The sequence below is a fragment of the Melanerpes formicivorus genome, unplaced genomic scaffold (genome assembly GCF_026170545.1).
Source record: "Melanerpes formicivorus ecotype bairdi unplaced genomic scaffold, bMelFor1.0.p_v2 SCAF_65, whole genome shotgun sequence".
Taxonomy (NCBI): Eukaryota; Metazoa; Chordata; class Aves; order Piciformes; family Picidae; genus Melanerpes; species Melanerpes formicivorus.
The window spans coordinates 2,495,826-2,511,550 of record NW_027142417.1 but is presented as its reverse complement, the minus strand read 5'-3'; the positions used below and the strand labels follow the sequence as shown (position 1 = coordinate 2,511,550).

The 15,725-nt window shown below is 54.7% G+C and overlaps 1 protein-coding gene and 4 non-coding genes across 5 annotated transcripts; 4 read left to right on the top strand and 1 right to left on the bottom strand.

Annotated features, from left to right (window-relative positions):
• Window positions 1-215: 215 nt before the first annotated feature.
• Window positions 216-15,491, bottom strand: DNAJC5B (DnaJ heat shock protein family (Hsp40) member C5 beta). The gene is made up of 4 exons (XM_068162569.1): window positions 15,385-15,491; window positions 7,854-8,067; window positions 4,241-4,415; window positions 216-358 (listed from the first exon to the last, which is right to left on the bottom strand). Exons 1-4 carry the CDS (start codon window positions 15,489-15,491, stop codon window positions 264-266), a joined length of 591 nt encoding a protein of 196 aa, XP_068018670.1. The 3' UTR covers window positions 216-263.
• On the top strand, window positions 10,187-10,273 carry TRNAY-GUA (transfer RNA tyrosine (anticodon GUA)). The gene is given in 2 exon segments: window positions 10,187-10,223; window positions 10,238-10,273. It is a non-coding gene; the product is annotated as a tRNA-Tyr (tRNA).
• Window positions 10,938-11,010, top strand: TRNAA-AGC (transfer RNA alanine (anticodon AGC)). The gene has a single exon. It is a non-coding gene; the product is annotated as a tRNA-Ala (tRNA).
• Window positions 11,801-11,887, top strand: TRNAY-GUA (transfer RNA tyrosine (anticodon GUA)). Its single transcript is given in 2 exon segments — window positions 11,801-11,837; window positions 11,852-11,887. It is a non-coding gene; the product is annotated as a tRNA-Tyr (tRNA).
• On the top strand, window positions 12,474-12,546 carry TRNAA-AGC (transfer RNA alanine (anticodon AGC)). Its single transcript has one exon. It is a non-coding gene; the product is annotated as a tRNA-Ala (tRNA).
• Window positions 15,492-15,725: the final 234 nt, after the last annotated feature.

The window sequence follows — 15,725 nt, the reverse complement described above, 5'->3', positions numbered from 1 at the left end:
CCCAGAGGGAGTACAAGTAGCTGAGCCTGGCAGTCTGAAGCCATGGCAGAGCAGCACACAGGTCTGGAGAGCTCTGGACTGGCCACAGGGATCTCCTTGCAGCACACAGGTAAGTACCTATTGGAAACAGCCTAGAGGGAGATGCTGTCTTGATAGGAAACTGATCAGCTTAGAGAGAGCTATGAAGACAGCAGCAGGGCTGCTGAGGTGTTGTGTGGCTGTGCTGCTCCGTGGGCAGCTGCAGCAGGCCCTGTCTGGCCTCTCTAGCAGCCGGTGTGGTAGCTGCGGTGGCCGTCGCCGATCAGCTGCGTCTTCTCGGTCACGCCAGTCGGCTGCAGCACGACAGGAGCCTCTCCATCTGCAGTGGGAGGACAAAAAAGGCTTTAGGAATCCTTTGCTTTTCACCAAAGTCACATTTCTTGTTAGCACCACAACATTTCATCATGCCCACAAAGCTACAAATGCTCTTGCTTCTTGTCATGGAACCAAAGAGTGGTTTGAGCTGGAAGAGACCTTCAAGATCATCCAGCTCCAACCCCCTGCTGTGGGCAGGGGCACCTCCACCAGCCCAGGCTGCTCTAGGCCTCATCCAGCCTGGCCTTGGACACCTCCAGGGAGGGGACATCCACAACCTCTGGGTAACCTATTCCATTGTCTCCCCACTCTCACTGTAACGAATTTCTTCCTAGTCTCCAGCCTCAATCTCCCCTCCTGCAGCTCAGAGCTGTTGCCTCTCCTCCTATCACTACAAAGTTCTCTTATCACTGCAGAGAGCCTTTCTGCTTTGAGCTTTCTCATTCCTTGCAGTCCTGGGTTTGGTTTCCCAATAGATCTGCAAAAAATGGGTCTGCTGTGGAGTGGAAGAAAGCAAAGTCCTTCCAGAGCTCCTGATGCCTGTTGTGTTCCCTCTGACAATGAAGAGGCTTTGGCTGCCCTTCTCCTGGGCCTCTTTCCAACTCACTTTTAGAGGTATTTTCAGCTGGAAATGTTGACTGTCTCTATCTGGAGGCTGGCACAGCTGTAAGGGGATGCAAATGATGACTTCATTTGCCAAATGACCCAATGTTCAGCAAAACACCTCATCGGACACTTCCTCCTGTTTACATGACAGGTGATGGGATGAATCATGGGCAGAAGATGGAAGGGACAGGAGTAGCTTAACCCAGCGCAGCATACGGCTGCCCCTCGGTGGGGCAGGACAAGGTTGGCTCTGTCAAGGTGAAAGGCAAGAATGATTCAATGCCAAGCAGCATCCCTGTATGGCCAATTCCCTATTTAGACACAAGGTCAGAGGCAGGCAGGTTTCATAACTTCTCCAAGGATCTGAGTAATGACTGCTGAGAGCTGCGCTGAGCTCAGCCGGGGCAGGCTGGAGGAGCTGTGTGTTCTCTGGCTCGTGGAGCAGCACTCCCTCCCACCCTCCTCTGCCTCCAAGTTGTTCATTTAGGGAGGTGTTCAGATGGCTGATGGAGGGCAGAGACTTGCAGTTCATTTTCCATTTCATCTCCAGTATCACCCATGAATCACTGTATCACTGGGTGCTCTTTCCTGAGCCCCAGGCCATTGGTGAGCGTCAGGGAATCCCAGAAGGGCTCAGGTTGGAAGGGACCTCAGAGATCATCTGCTCCAACCTCTTGCCATGGGCATGGACACCTCTCAGCTAGACTCAGCTGCTCAAGGCCTCATCCAGCCTGGCCTTGAACAGCCCCAGGGAGGAGGCAGCCACAGCCTCCCTGGGCAGCCTGGGCCAGAGTCTCCCCACCCTCCTACTGAAGAACTTCTTCCTCAGCTCCACTCTAACCCTGCTCTGCCTCAGCTCCAAACCATTCCCCTTGCCCTCTTGCTAAGCCAGTCTATGATTCTATGAAATGTGAGGCATTGGAATCATCTCCCAGGGGCAGCAGTTTTCAGACTCAGCTTGCCAGGCTGCTGGGCCAGCTCATTTCAGCCACACCATGCCCTAGAATGGTTGGAGCAGAGGATCCTTGGGGTCCCTTCCAGCCTGGCATGCTGTCATGCCCAGATGCTCTACAAGAGAGTCAGCCCCCTGCCAAGCTGCTGTGTGCTTCCAGCTGATCTCCAGGTGCTGCTGGGGTGACACCCTCACCATGCATTTTGCTCCTAAGGTCTCTGCTGCTTTTGCTGAGAGCAGGGCCCCAAGGGTTTAACCAACTGGACCACTGCAGCCTGCTCATGGAGAGAGCTGCAGCAGAGCTCCCAGATGAATCTGCTCTCTATAGATAGCTCCTGCTCACTCTTCGCCTACATGGGGATCATATGGAGTGTGGAGGAGACAATGAAGTGCTGAACACTTCTTGCTTCTCAGTTGGGAATGGAGTTTGTTATTCAAATTAATTTGTTGCTTTTTTTACCTTTTTTTCCCCCTTTCCCAGATTTCCCTTTCTCTAGGATGGAAGTTGGCCTGGAAATGTTTTGCCTTGTTCCTAAGATGCCAACCACCAAACAGGAGAGGACAACAAACCCGCCTGGTGCATCCTGACAGCATGAGGCACCAAAGCAATCCAAATTCCAGCAGCACCTCCTCTGGCACCACTGAAGCCCTGGAGGTGCAGGAGCCCTGGAGCAGGCTGCCCAGAGAGGCTGTGGAGTCTCTTCTCTGGAGAGCTTCCAGCCCCCCCCGGCCATGGTGCTCCTGGGCAAGCTGCTGGGGGTGCCCTGCTGGAGCAGAGAGGTTGGATTGGATGAGCTCCAGGGGTTCCTTCCAACCCCCATGGAAGCCTGTGCTGTGCAACAAACCTCTGAGGGGAGATGTTCAACTGACTGAGCACTAGAACTAGTCAAATCTAGTTGAACTGAAGTGAAGCCTTTGCCATGGGATCTCAGAGTCACTTTGGTTGGAAGAGACCTTTCAGAGCATCAAGTTCCCCCCTGCACTGGGGAATTTTGTGCTGGATTTTGACTGAATGTCTGCAAAGTTACCACCAACAACAGGGCAGAGTTAAAGAATTCTTAGTGTTCCAAGTTCCACCTAGAGAGCAGTGAGGTCTGCCCTCACCTCCTTTTTTCCAGACTAAGCAGCCCCAGCTCCCTCAGCTGCTCCTCACAGGCCCTGTTGTGCAGAGCCTTCCCCAGCTCTGTTGCCCTTCTCAAGCAGCCCCAGTTCAGATGTGCATTTCCAGGTGCCTGACATCATGGACTTCAGCAGGCTGGCTTCAGAGAGTGCTTAGGAAGTTTTCCCTCCCAGCTCCTGTTGCCTTTGCAGAGACTGCTCCAGTGCCATCAGCTCCCAAGCTGCCTGTGTTTACCTTGCTAGATCTCTAGGCAGAAGCCATCTGAAAACAGCACCAGGAGCTGACATACCAGCTCTATAAATAGCATCTGGTTCAGCTACTACAAATCCTTTCTTACATATTTATGGAAGGGTAAAGTTGTGTGAAAAGTTGGGGGGGGAGGGAATTTTTCCCTTCCTGGTAAGGGAACATGACTTCTGCAATCTGGCAGAGCTAATTTCAGCATAATAAACCCAAGGATATAACAGCCTGAGAGCTCCCATAACAATGGGAGAGAAAAGGAGTGAGCTGACTGCTGAGGTCCTTCCTCACACACACAAAAGCATCCTCCTGGTCATACTTGAGATGGGTTTACCACTCAAAAAGGTCTTCTCCTGATAGCTTGGCCTCAGTGCTGGAGCAGGGTCATTGCTCCTCTCAGCAAGTATCCAAATGTTGTGCCAGGGGAGGTTTAGGTTGGACATGAGGAACAGTTTCTTGGTCAAGGCCTGGGCCAGGCAGGCCAGGGCAGTGATGGAGTTCCCACCTCTGGAGATGTGGTGCTGAGGGCCATGGTCTGGTGGAGACCTGGCAGTGCTGGGTTAAGGCTTGGACTCCATGATCTGAAAGGTCTCTTCCAACCAAAACAGTTCTGTGATGCTAAGCCCCAGATGAGGCAGAGCCTGGGGTGTAAGCACAGGGTCTGGGATATGAAACATGGGCATGAGGGCCAGGCAGTGAACACCTGCTCCTCACTGGAGCCCTGAGCCTCCTGGTGCTGAAGTGCCTCCTGAGAGACACAGGAGATACTTCATTGTTAGTGCCATGAGTGTAGCTTTTATTAACACACCCCTTGGTAGTTCTCAGGGCATGGTGCTAGCTGGAGTGGGCTGGCTTGCCTCCACTGAGGGCTGGAAGCAGCCTCAGCACCCTGAGCAGAACATCTGCCCCTCAGGCTGGAGAGATTGTTTTGAACAGCTTTGCACACAGCCAGCCCCTAGAATACACACCTCTTTCCATGTCATTCTTAATCTGCTCTTCCAAGTCTTCTGGAGACACACAGAACTCCTGCTCTTCCCCTTGGGGTGCTCTGGGTTTGCACTTTCCACAGCAGCAGTTGAAGCAGCAGCAGAAGCAGCAGCAGAGGTAGCAGCCAGTCAGCAGCCCACAGACTGCAAACAGACCCTGGGGTAAACACAGCAGGAGGAAAGCCTGTGAGCAGTCCCCTTCCCCAGGCTGCTGGCAGCTGAAGGTAGACCCTCAAAGGAACTCAGGCTGCCAAGAGCTTGGCCCTCAGGGGAGTCCAGCTGCAGGCCAAGTGCCTAAACAAGGGCCAGATCTTCCACAGTCCTACCCAGGAGCTCCTGCTTGCCACTCAGGGCCAGGCCACAAAGGAGATGCCACCCAACAGGCCCCCACATGCTCAGCTCTGGAAAGTCTATCTTCAGCTGGTGGCCCTCAGAAAAAGCTTCCAGGAGGTATGCACAACCCCACCCACCCTGCCATGACTCACTTCCCTCTCCAAAGTGACTCACTTGCCCAAGTCCTTCCTGCAAACACTTATTTACTGGCAGGCTCTTGTCAATAACACAGCTGAGAGCAAAGGAAGCAAAGGCCCAGCTGCATCCCACATAACTTCAGGCACTGCACAAAGGCAGCCAAATCAGGACTGTGGCACCCAGGGGCTCCCATCATAGTCAATGAGAAGCTCAAAGCCCTTCCAGAGGGTGACTCAGTCCCTCTGTCTGTCCCCATTGGCTTGTCCAGGGCCACACAGGTGACAGCTCCTAAATTAGACTCCTTGGGCTGAGGTTGCCTGAGCTGGGGACTCAGAGGGGCAAGAAGTTGCCCTCTGCTCCCTCCTGTCCCTGTGACACACAGCATGGAGGCTTCAGCAGGGCCACCACAACTGCCTGGGGCTGAGACTGCAGGCCCCAGCCAATCATAGCTGGGAAACCAAGAATCAGTTTGTTGATGTGCTCAACAGACTCTCCATGGGGGAGGGAGGTGAACAGCCCTTTGCCTGCCAGTGGAGAAGCAGCTGCAGGCCCCAGCCCCCATGGCAGCTGCCTGCTGAGGACTCTGGTGCTCTGGGAAGTAAAGGAGGCCTTTTCACTTTGCATTTCTCCTTTCCTTTGAGTCTTCTGACTTCCAGTGACACACCTCCTGACCCCTGAGTGTGCCAGGGAAGGGCACTTGCCAGGAATGGCTGTGGCAGAAGAGGAAGATGAGAAGCAAAAGCTGTGGTCCCTACCGGAACAGAGGCCATGAGGGCTCCAGAGGTCACCTGCAGCTGATGCCTCAGCCCAGACAGTGTTGTGATGGCCAAGAGAGCAACCTGAGCCAGCCCCAGCAGGAGTGACAATGAGATGAGAAGCAGTGAACCCAGACCACCTGGGGGCTTGTTCATGCTTTGGAGGTGGCAGGAATTGGGTGGGGGGAGGGATGGAAAGGCCATCTGTGAGGATGCTCACAGGAGCCTGTGTGTGCACTTTGAAGGCTGCTGTACAGAACTGGCAACCAAAGCAGCAGTGCTCACTCCTGCTGGGACAGTCACTGCATCCCATCGCACCTCCAGAACACCCACACCCCCTCCTCTAGCTGCTAGGGACTTGCTGCCTTCTCTCTGGGCTCTCCCCTGCTCTCAGTCACAGCCATGGTGTGGGTATTTCTGCTCCTGACTTTCTAGCCAGAGAGAACTGAACACTTCATGAAATCCCTCCTGAAGAGCAGTAAGCAGGAGAGGAAATGAAAGGAAATGGCAGCACACAGTGAAGGAAACCTTGTGCAGTGTTAGTGGAGTCAACACTGCTGCTCTCTCTGCTCTAAGTCAATGGCCCTGGCACCTGAACTGGGACAAAGAGGCCGAAGAGGAGGGTGGACAGCAAAGAAAAGAGGGAATGATCCAGCAGGAGAAGCCAGCAGCTGTGGTGGGGAGTCCAGGCTGCTCCTGGAGGTGCAGCTGTGCTTTGACAAGTGACACCATTAGCTTCACTCTCAGCTCTGCAGTCTCTGTCTCCTCCTGAGCAGTCATTTGAGCAGTCTCTGTCTCCTCCTGATTCAGCAGACGAATTGTGGCTTCTCAGACCCCCAGAGGGCTCAAGTGACCTCCTGGTTTGGAGGGGACTGCAGGGCAGTGAGGCAAAGGCCTGATCTGTGCTGGCCCCAGCACTGGAGGTGTGCAAAGGCAGGCTGGAAGAGGCAGCCTGGGCTGGTGGGAGGTGTCCCTGCCCATGGGGGAGTGCTGGAACTGGGTATCTTTAGGGTCCCTTCCAACCCAAAGCTCCCCAGGATGCTATGATTGTCTGGCTCTCAGCTCAGAGCTGTCCTAGGGAGCTTGCTTCACAGCATGCAGATCCTTCTCCTCCCTCTTTCAGCACCCCTTGCTCCCCTCTGCTTCTCTGGCTGGGATTGGCTGGAGGCCCCATGGGTTTGCACAGCTCTGTCAGTTTGTTGCTGTCTGGTGACCTTTCAGTGTTTGCAGGGCCCCTGGGATGTGACAGGCAAACAGCAGGGGACACTGTGAGGAGAGAGCACAACCCCTTCAGGACCAGAGCAGCCCCTGCTGGCTCCTGCCTCGAGCAGCATTCTGCAGCTTTCACTCTCTTCACTCCCTGCTCTCTTCCTCCCCTCCACCCTTCTCACCTTCTTCTTCCACTTCCTGTCCCTGCCCCCCCTCAGCAGGCCCCAGCCAGGAGAGCAGAGCCCCAGAGTTATGGATTGGTGCTGCTCACTGAGGTTGTGTGCTATACATAGCAAAGAGCAGGGCTAAACCTGGGCTGTGATGGCTTCTTAGCTGCCTGCCTCAGCAGTGGGACTTGCTGTTGGACAGTGAGTCATTTTTGTTTAGTCATGACTGAAAAGAAAGGCCAAGTGAACCTGGAGCACTGGCTGCAGGTCTGATCAGTGTTGGGGGTGGTACAGAGCTGCACTGCTGTGCCCCTGCTCACCCAGGCTCAAAGCAAGCCTCCTGTCTCAGCACCACCCTGCACTCCTCTTCCTCCCTGCCCCTCTCCCAGCTGATGCTGGGCTTTCATTCAGCTCTAAGGAGCTCTTTGGCTTCAGCTGCTTCTGTTAGCCAGGCCTGCAGAAAGCTCATGTTCCCCAGGCAGTCTCTCAGTGCATCTCAATGGTCTTTGACTTCCCAGCATACAGCAATCCCAGCATGGGGGGTTGGAAGGGAGCTCTGGGGATCACCCAGTCCAGCCCCTTGCCAAAGCAGGGCACCCACAGCAGCCTGCTCAGCAGCACCATGGCCAGGGGGGGTTTGGAAACCTGGCCCCAGCCTCTTGCCCCTCACCCTTTAACCTCTTGCTGAGCATTGCTCAGATCCCCTCTGGGGCTGCTCTTCCCCAGGCTCTCAGCCCCAGGGCTCTCAGCCTTTGCTCCTCACAGAGCAGCCCCAGGCCTCTCAGCAGCTTTGCAGCCTCTGCTGGACTCTCCCCAGCAGTTCCCTGTCTCTTGATCTGGGGAGCCCAGAGCTGGACCCAGTACCTGAGATATGGCCTCACTGAGCAGAGGGTGGGGGAGAACCTTCCTCAGCCTGCTGGGCACACTGCTTTTATGCACCCCAGGAGACCTCTGGCCACCTTGTGAAGTTTCCAAGAGACCCCAGCAGCTTACCTTTGCCCACCAGCTCGAGAGCATGAAGTAGGTGTTAACATTCTCCTCCCCAAACTGCTCTGCCACGTAGAGCCCTAAGGAGCCATACTTGTCGTAGATGTTCCTCTTGGATGTGTCAGTCAGGGTTGCATGAGCATTGTTGATCTCTTTAAACCTCTCTGCAGCCTCTGGATTCTCTGGATTCTTGTCAGGATGGTATTTCAGAGCCAGTTTCCTTCAACAGGAGACAAAACCCAACAGCAAACACAGAAGGGAAATAAGGCATCTGCATGTGTGCATGTCTAGAGACACTCCCAACCATCCCAGAGAGCTCCAGTGCAGAGAAAATCCTTCCACACTGGCTGTCCAGCCTGCTGCTTTCCAGCTCTGACCTGCTCAGTGGAAGAAAAGTGACACAAAGTGGCTGAACAGGGAAGTTTGGGCCAAAGGAATACACAAAGGAGCTGCCATAGAAAGGAAGCATCTCTGGGAAGCACAAGGTGGGAGAGCAGCCTGGCCCAGGCTGCCCAGAGAGGTGGGAGCTGTCCCATCCCCGGCACCACTGCAGCTCAGGTTGTCTGGGGCTCTGAGCAACCTGCTCCAGCTGCAGATGCCCCTGCTGAGTGCAGGGGGGGTGGGCTAGAGGAGCCTTGAAGGTCTTTGGCAGCCCAACCCAGTCTGTGTCTCTCTGCTCATTCCCCACTGCCACACTGCTCAGACAGCCCTGTAGGCACTGGAAGCTGATTGTCAGCTGGTTCGGGCTGGTGGGAAACCTTTGCTAGGACAGGGCTTGGTGCTGCCTGTCCCCCTGCTCTGGCACCTGAGGAGCAGCACAGCTTGCCAGGAGCAGCACAGCTTGCCAGGAGCAGCAAGGGACTGCTGGCTCACGGGCAGCTCTGAGGAAGAGCAGGGCAGAGGAGAAAGACTTTGCTTCCCACCTTCCTGATGCACTGTCAGCAAGAGCTCACACGTCCTCCCCAAGCACAAGCACAGTGTCTCCCTCCCCAGACCCCCGCTCCCTGGGGAGCTTCCCGGGACATTCATTTAATGTCTGGTGGTGACCTCTAGTGGCCTCAGAACCGAGGCGGCCGAGGCCCCAGTGCTGCATTCCCACCTCCGCGCTGCCTTCTGGACAGGCACTCTGACAGCAGGGGGTGAGGAGGTCTCCCCTCTCCTCCTCTGACGGCTGAACAGCCCCAGTGCCCCCAGCTGGCCCTTACAGCCTCCTGGGGAAGGCTGTTAGGATCTCCTCGGGCATGTCTCCAACAGTCAGGTATAGAGTGCTGGGCAGGTGGGACCTTAAGGAGAACTCTTCAGGCCTGTTTCACATGTGGTGCCTTAACCATGGGGGAAGATGGAAGAGGAGCAGGGGAAGAGCAGGCTGAGTCTTGCATGCTGCTGACATCACGTGCCAGCCAAGGGTTTAAGGAGCTGCTGCAAGCTAGCCCTCTCCTGAGCCCAAACTCCAGCAGCTAGAGCTGAGAACACAAAGGGAGAGGGATTGCTTTCCAGGCCCATCTGTGGTCCAGCTCCAGCCTTTCCTCCTCTCTTCCACAGACCCCAAGTCATCTTCTGACCTCTCCCTGTCCCCAGCAACCTCATCAAAACCACAAAGGATGAGTCTGAGCAAAATGGAGTTTTGAGAAGAAAACCAAAGGAAAAGGCAAGGAAGCTGAGGAATGGGGAGGGAGCTGAACACAGGAGCTTGTGGGCTGCTTTCCAGAACAAAGGCATGGACTGAGAGGGGAAGAGGCTTGCAGTACAAGGGAACAGGCTGCCCTAGAGGTGTTCAAGGCCAGGCTGGATGGGGCCTTGGGCAATCAAGAGTGGTTGAGAGGTGTCCCTGCCTGTGGCAGTGGGGTTGGAACTAGATGATGTCTAAGGTCCCTTCCAACCCAAACCATGATTTATGTCCATTCAGACTCTTCTTCTGGTGAGTGGTCTTCTCCTTCACCACCTTGGGATCACTCAGCCCTGCAGGCCTTCACAGCAGCAGGCAATGTGAGGGGTGACAGCACCAAAGCCACAGCCACCCCCCCAGGTGGAACCACTCAATGGGAAGCCAGAGAGGCACACTCTGCACCTCTGTCAGCAGGTGAGGGTGGCAGGTGGCCTCAGGCCAGGCTGTGCTGCAGAGGGCACAGGAAGAGGGAACCCTGAGGTGCTAGGAAGAGCAACATTGGTTATGTGGGGTGAGACATGGCCATGCTATGGAGCATCTAGGGCTGTCACATCCAACTTCAGCACCCTGCCAACAGCTCAGCTGGCAGAGCTTGCCCAGGCCCTGCTGGAATGGAGCCCTGGGAGCAGGCTGTGTGTGTGCTGGCTGAGGCCGTGGGCAGGGCCCCATGGCTCCTTCGATAGCTCAGCTGGCAGAGCGGAGGACTGTAGGCTCCTGTGCGGCCATCCTTAGGTCGCTGGTTCAACTCCGGCTCGAAGGAATCGCCTTTTGCCTCGGCCAGAGACACCTCAGCCAGGGACACCTCTGCCTTTTGCCTCAGCCAGGGACACCTCTGCCTTTTGCCTCGGCCAGGGACACCTCTGCCAGGGACACCTCTGCCTTTTGCCTCAGCCAGGGACACCTCTGCCTTTTGCCTCGGCCAGGGACACCTCTGCCTTTTGCCTCGGCCAGGGACACCTCAGCCAGGGACACCTCTGCCTTTTGCCTCGGCCAGGGACACCTCTGCCTTTTGCCTCGGCCAGGGACACCTCTGCCTTTTGCCTCGGCCAGGGACACCTCTGCCTTTTGCCTCGGCCAGGGACACCTCTGCCTTTTGCCTCAGCCAGGGACACCTCTGCCTTTTGCCTCGGCCAGGGACACCTCTGCCTTTTGGCCCTGCTTGGGGGGCTGCTCTGCAAGGGTGTTGAGCCTTGAGCTCTGGCCTGCATGGAGATGAGTACCAGCCAAGGCAGCTTTGGGTGAACCCTGTGCAGGGCAGGGTGGTCCTGAGCACTGGGGTTGTACCTCCATGAGGAGAGGGAATGGTTGAGTTGATGGTGGAGTGAGAGGGAAGGCAGCTGGATGTGCAGGGGGTGTGTGCAGGGCATGGTGGGTGAGGGGTGGGTGCCTGGGAGGGGAGAGGCCCCAAGGCAGAGGCCAAGGGTGGGGAATTAGCTCAAGTGGTAGAGCGCTCGCTTAGCATGCGAGAGGCAGCGGGATCGATGCCCGCATTCTCCAATGCTTTTCAGCCCCTTGCCTGCCATCCAGGCCCTTGGCTGGGGAAGGTGTCCTGTGTAGGCCATGGGAGCTTGCAGCACACCTGGTCTGCAGAGCAGCTGACAGACTCCAAGGCTGGACCTGCAGCAGAATGGGCACTTTCACACAGGACCTTATTTTCCCCCTCTTGGCTTGACAGTTGTCAATGTCATCCCAAGTCCTGTGTCCAGGGGAAAGACATCAGTGAAATGGTGAAACTTCAGTGTGTGGACACCAGAAAGCAGCAAACAGGAAAGAAGACATTCTGCTGGGTGAGAGGGCTGAGGACAGTGGGCAGGTTCAGTTTGGAGAGAAGATCAGCAGGCTCACCATGACCTTCAGCTTTGGGAAAAGATCACTGAGCAGAGGAAGGGCTGTGCATTCGTCTGGTGCTGGAGCAGGGGGCAGCACAGAGAAAGTGCCTCAAAAGAAGCTGCAGGAGGAGATGTCTGAGGTCTTTTGTCCCTGCAGAGTCCACCTGCAGAAGACACCACCCAAGGAGGTGGTGGAGTTGTTCTGTTTGTGGTTCTTCCCAACCTGAGGGGCTAAAGGTTGATGAAGGCAGTGTGGATGTGGGGGCTGAGGCAGTTTGATGCTGGCTGGTTGAATGCCCTGGGAGCAGGCTGTGTGTGTGCTGGCTGAGGCCGTGGGCAGGGCCCCATGGCTCCTTCGATAGCTCAGCTGGCAGAGCTTGCCCAGGCCCTGCTGGAATGGAGCCCTGGGAGCAGGCTGTGTGTGTGCTGGCTGAGGCCGTGGGCAGGGCCCCATGGCTCCTTCGATAGCTCAGCTGGCAGAGCGGAGGACTGTAGGCTCCTGCGCGGCCATCCTTAGGTCGCTGGTTCAACTCCGGCTCGAAGGAATCGCCTTTTGCCAGGGACACCTCTGCCTTTTGCCTCGGCCAGGGACACCTCTGCCTTTTGCCTCGGCCAGGGACACCTCTGCCTTTTGCCTCAGCCAGGGACACCTCTGCCTTTTGCCTCGGCCAGGGACACCTCTGCCTTTTGCCTCAGCCAGGGACACCTCTGCCTTTTGCCTCAGCCAGGGACACCTCTGCCTTTTGCCTCAGCCAGGGACACCTCAGCCAGGGACACCTCTGCCTTTTGCCTCAGCCAGGGACACCTCAGCCAGGGACACCTCTGCCTTTTGCCTCGGCCAGGGACACCTCTGCCTTTTGGCCCTGCTTGGGGGCTGCTCTGCAAGGGTGTTGAGCCTTGAGCTCTGGCCTGCATGGAGATGAGTACCAGCCAAGGCAGCTTTGGGTGAACCCTGTGCAGGGCAGGGTGGTCCTGAGCACTGGGGTTGTACCTCCATGAGGAGAGGGAATGGTTGAGTTGATGGTGGAGTGAGAGGGAAGGCAGCTGGATGTGCAGGGGGTGTGTGCAGGGCATGGTGGGTGAGGGGTGGGTGCCTGGGAGGGGAGAGGCCCCAAGGCAGAGGCCAAGGGTGGGGAATTAGCTCAAGTGGTAGAGCGCTCGCTTAGCATGCGAGAGGCAGCGGGATCGATGCCCGCATTCTCCAATGCTTTTCAGCCCCTTGGCTGGGTCCCTGTGTGATGCCTGTGGTGTTGGCAGGGAAGAGCACCCAGAGCTGTGGCAGGTGTGGCACAGGCCATTGGCACAGGCATAGGGAAGCTATTATCCCTCTTGTTTTGGCAGTCATTTAATGAACTTCCGAGTCCTGCACCCTTGGGGTACCCAAGCTCTAAACCTGCCCTGTGTGCTCCCTCCCAGAGGTGTCCAGGCTCTGATTCGTTTCTAAATCAGCTACCAAACCTCATCTTCCCAATCTTCTGAAGAAAGCAGAAGAAAGATGGGGTCTCCCTCCCCCTTTCCTCACTCTCAGAGCGGCAAGCAGGAGGCCAAGTGCAGTTTCTTATGTGCAGAGAAGTTTCTCTTTTCCCCTCTGTGCAGGGTATTGAAATGCTGCTGCTGAGCAGCCTGTTGGCTTTCCTCCTTCAGAACCTCTGCCAAACTCTCAATGCAAGCCCAGAGAGCTACCTCTGTCATGTTTATTAACAAGGAAATTTGGCCATGGGCTGTGGCAGGGTGATTAATACTGACTTAATTAATAATGGCAGGAAACTCCGAGTCAGGTAGTGCTGGTTTGGTGCCTTTGTGCTGCAGAATACCACTTCTGCAGCAGATTTTTGGATTAGCATAAATTAGGAGATAATTAAAGCAAATCTGAGAGACTGACTCATCATTTTATCTTGCAAACATTTACAGCTCCTCCATTAAAAGTGAATCCCTCTGACATTTCCACTTTAGGCAGAAGCAGCCTCTTTTTTGGGGCTGTAATTACTAATAAAGATGGATCAAGCACCACTGTCACTTTCACCACAGATCACTCTGGAAATCATCCCTCTTGGTGTGCAGCATTAAAGTTAATTGCATTCTGCATTCTTCCATGACAACTCTCTCCTTTGGGGGTTAAAACAAGGCCTCCTTGCCAGAGAATTAAATGGAAAAGCAAGAGGGATAACATGAGGTCTGAGAGCTCTGCAGCCAGGCTGCACTACAGGGACACAGAAGGTGCAAGTTGTGAGAGAATTTGATACTGCAGTAAGTTTATCCCCCAGCAGTGGAGTTATGCAAGACAAGAGACCCATGAGATGCCAACAGTTTGCCTTCCACTGCATGAAGAGTTTGGACATTCACTGCTTCTCCTGCCTCCCCTGGACACGTGCCCTGAGGAACAGAAGCTGGGAGGGGGGCAGCTTGTTGCGAAGCAGAGAGGACAGAGCCCCAGCACAGCTCAAGCTAAACAGTGAGAGGAGTGGATCTAGTTCACAGCCACTTTCTCAGCTCCAAGGTGCTCTTACAAGCTGTGTTGAAATCTGACAGCTGTTCGAGTGTGTGACCAGCACCACCCAGCAGGATGCTGTAATAAACTTTTTACTGCATTTATTAAACCTACAAGTACATGTTTGGCCTTCCCTTGTCAGGAACAGCTATTTCATGGATGACATTTAAACTCCTTTCTTTTTCACTAGTAGCAGAACAGATTTATGAGTGAACTGACCCATAAAACCTCCTCTTGATCCTGGCTCTGGTTACAATTCAACACTGAAAATCCTTTGCCCTGTTTTGATAACTTGTGTTTGGGCAAAAGTTCTCTTCTTTTGCAGCAGAGAACCTGCCACTTCCTGGGCCAGAATGCTTCAGTGCCTGCTTACCTCACTGTTAAAACCATGGGCCTCTGCTTCAGCTCAAACTGGTTGTGGTGAGGCCTGCCTTCAGAATCCCAGCATGGTGGGAGACCACCCAGTCCAGCCCCCTGCTCCAGCAGGGCCCCCACAGCAGCTTGCCCAGGAGCACAATGGCCAGGGGGGGTTGGAATCTCTCCAGAGGAGACTCCACAACCTCTCTGGGCAGCCTGCTCCAGGGCTCCAGCACCCTCACACCAAAGAAGTTTCTCCTCCTGTTCAGATGGAACCTCCTGGGTTCCAGTTTGTGCTCACTGCCCCTTGTCCTGTCCTTGGGCACCACTGACAAGAGTCTGGCTCCAGCCTCTTGCCCCTCACCCTTTTATCTCTTGCTGAGCATTGCTCAGATCCCCTCTGGGGCTGCTCTTCTCCAAGCTCAACAGCCCCAGGGCTCTCAGCCTTTCCTTTTCCTCCTCACAGAGATGCTCCCTGCCCCTCAGCATCTTTGAAGTCTCCCCTGGACTCTCTCCAGCAGTTCTCTGTCTCTCTTGACTAGAGGAGCCCAGAACTGAGCCTCACTAGGGCAGAGAGAAGAGAGGGAGAACCTCCATCAGAAGTGCAGGATGTTCTCACACCCAGCATTTGTGGACTTGCTGATCCTAAAGGTCTCTTCCAACCAAAATAATTTACTATGATTCTGTGGGAGATATTCCACCCCATAATCAAGCAATCTATAGGTCACCTTCTTCATGCCAAGATAAGCTGACTGAACTCCTGATGCCTCTTGCTGTAGCTCTTGCACTGTTATTATGGTTGGACTTGATGGCTTTAAAGGCCTTTTCCAGCTGAAATGATTTGATGGGTTTAAGATTTTAGCACTTTCCTGCTTTGGCATTTCCAAGACACCTCAGGAGAAGATGCTAGCATGACAAGTGGCTGCAGTATTCAGTCTTCCCTTCTCAGGCCTAACCTGTGTTATTTTATCCTAACACTCTGGCCTCTCATTCAGCAAGCTTGAAACCTTTTAGAGGGAGCACACAGAATGGTTGTGAGGGTAAAACAAATCGATGCACACTGCATCACCTCAGATTCTTTTCAGGCTCGTGGTGCAAAAAGTATTGCACCAATGAGTGTCTGCAGTGCAGGCATTTCAGAAGGCTTGGCAGACACACCAGTGCTCTCAGACACGTGGCAAAGCAGATGCTACCTACCTGTAGGCCTTCTTAATCTCATCATATGTTGCTCCTTTCTCTACAGCCAGGATTTCATACAAGGCTTGCCCTGATGTGGACAAAGCACGTTGCCTTTGCTCAGCCATCTCAGCAGTGCATCACCAAAGCTGCCAAGGTAGAACAGGGTTTAGAAGAGCAGGGCCTGAGGTGTGCATGGAGAGTACTTCTTGTTCATTTTAATGAGGGAGTAAAAGGTTAAAAGGACATGACAGTAAAACTTCCTGTACCCCTTTAAATTCTTCTCCATCCTTAAGGTATTTTACAGATGTTTGAGGCAATGGAGAAGCAAAAGCCAAGGGACTGAAGCTCCTGTGTCACCT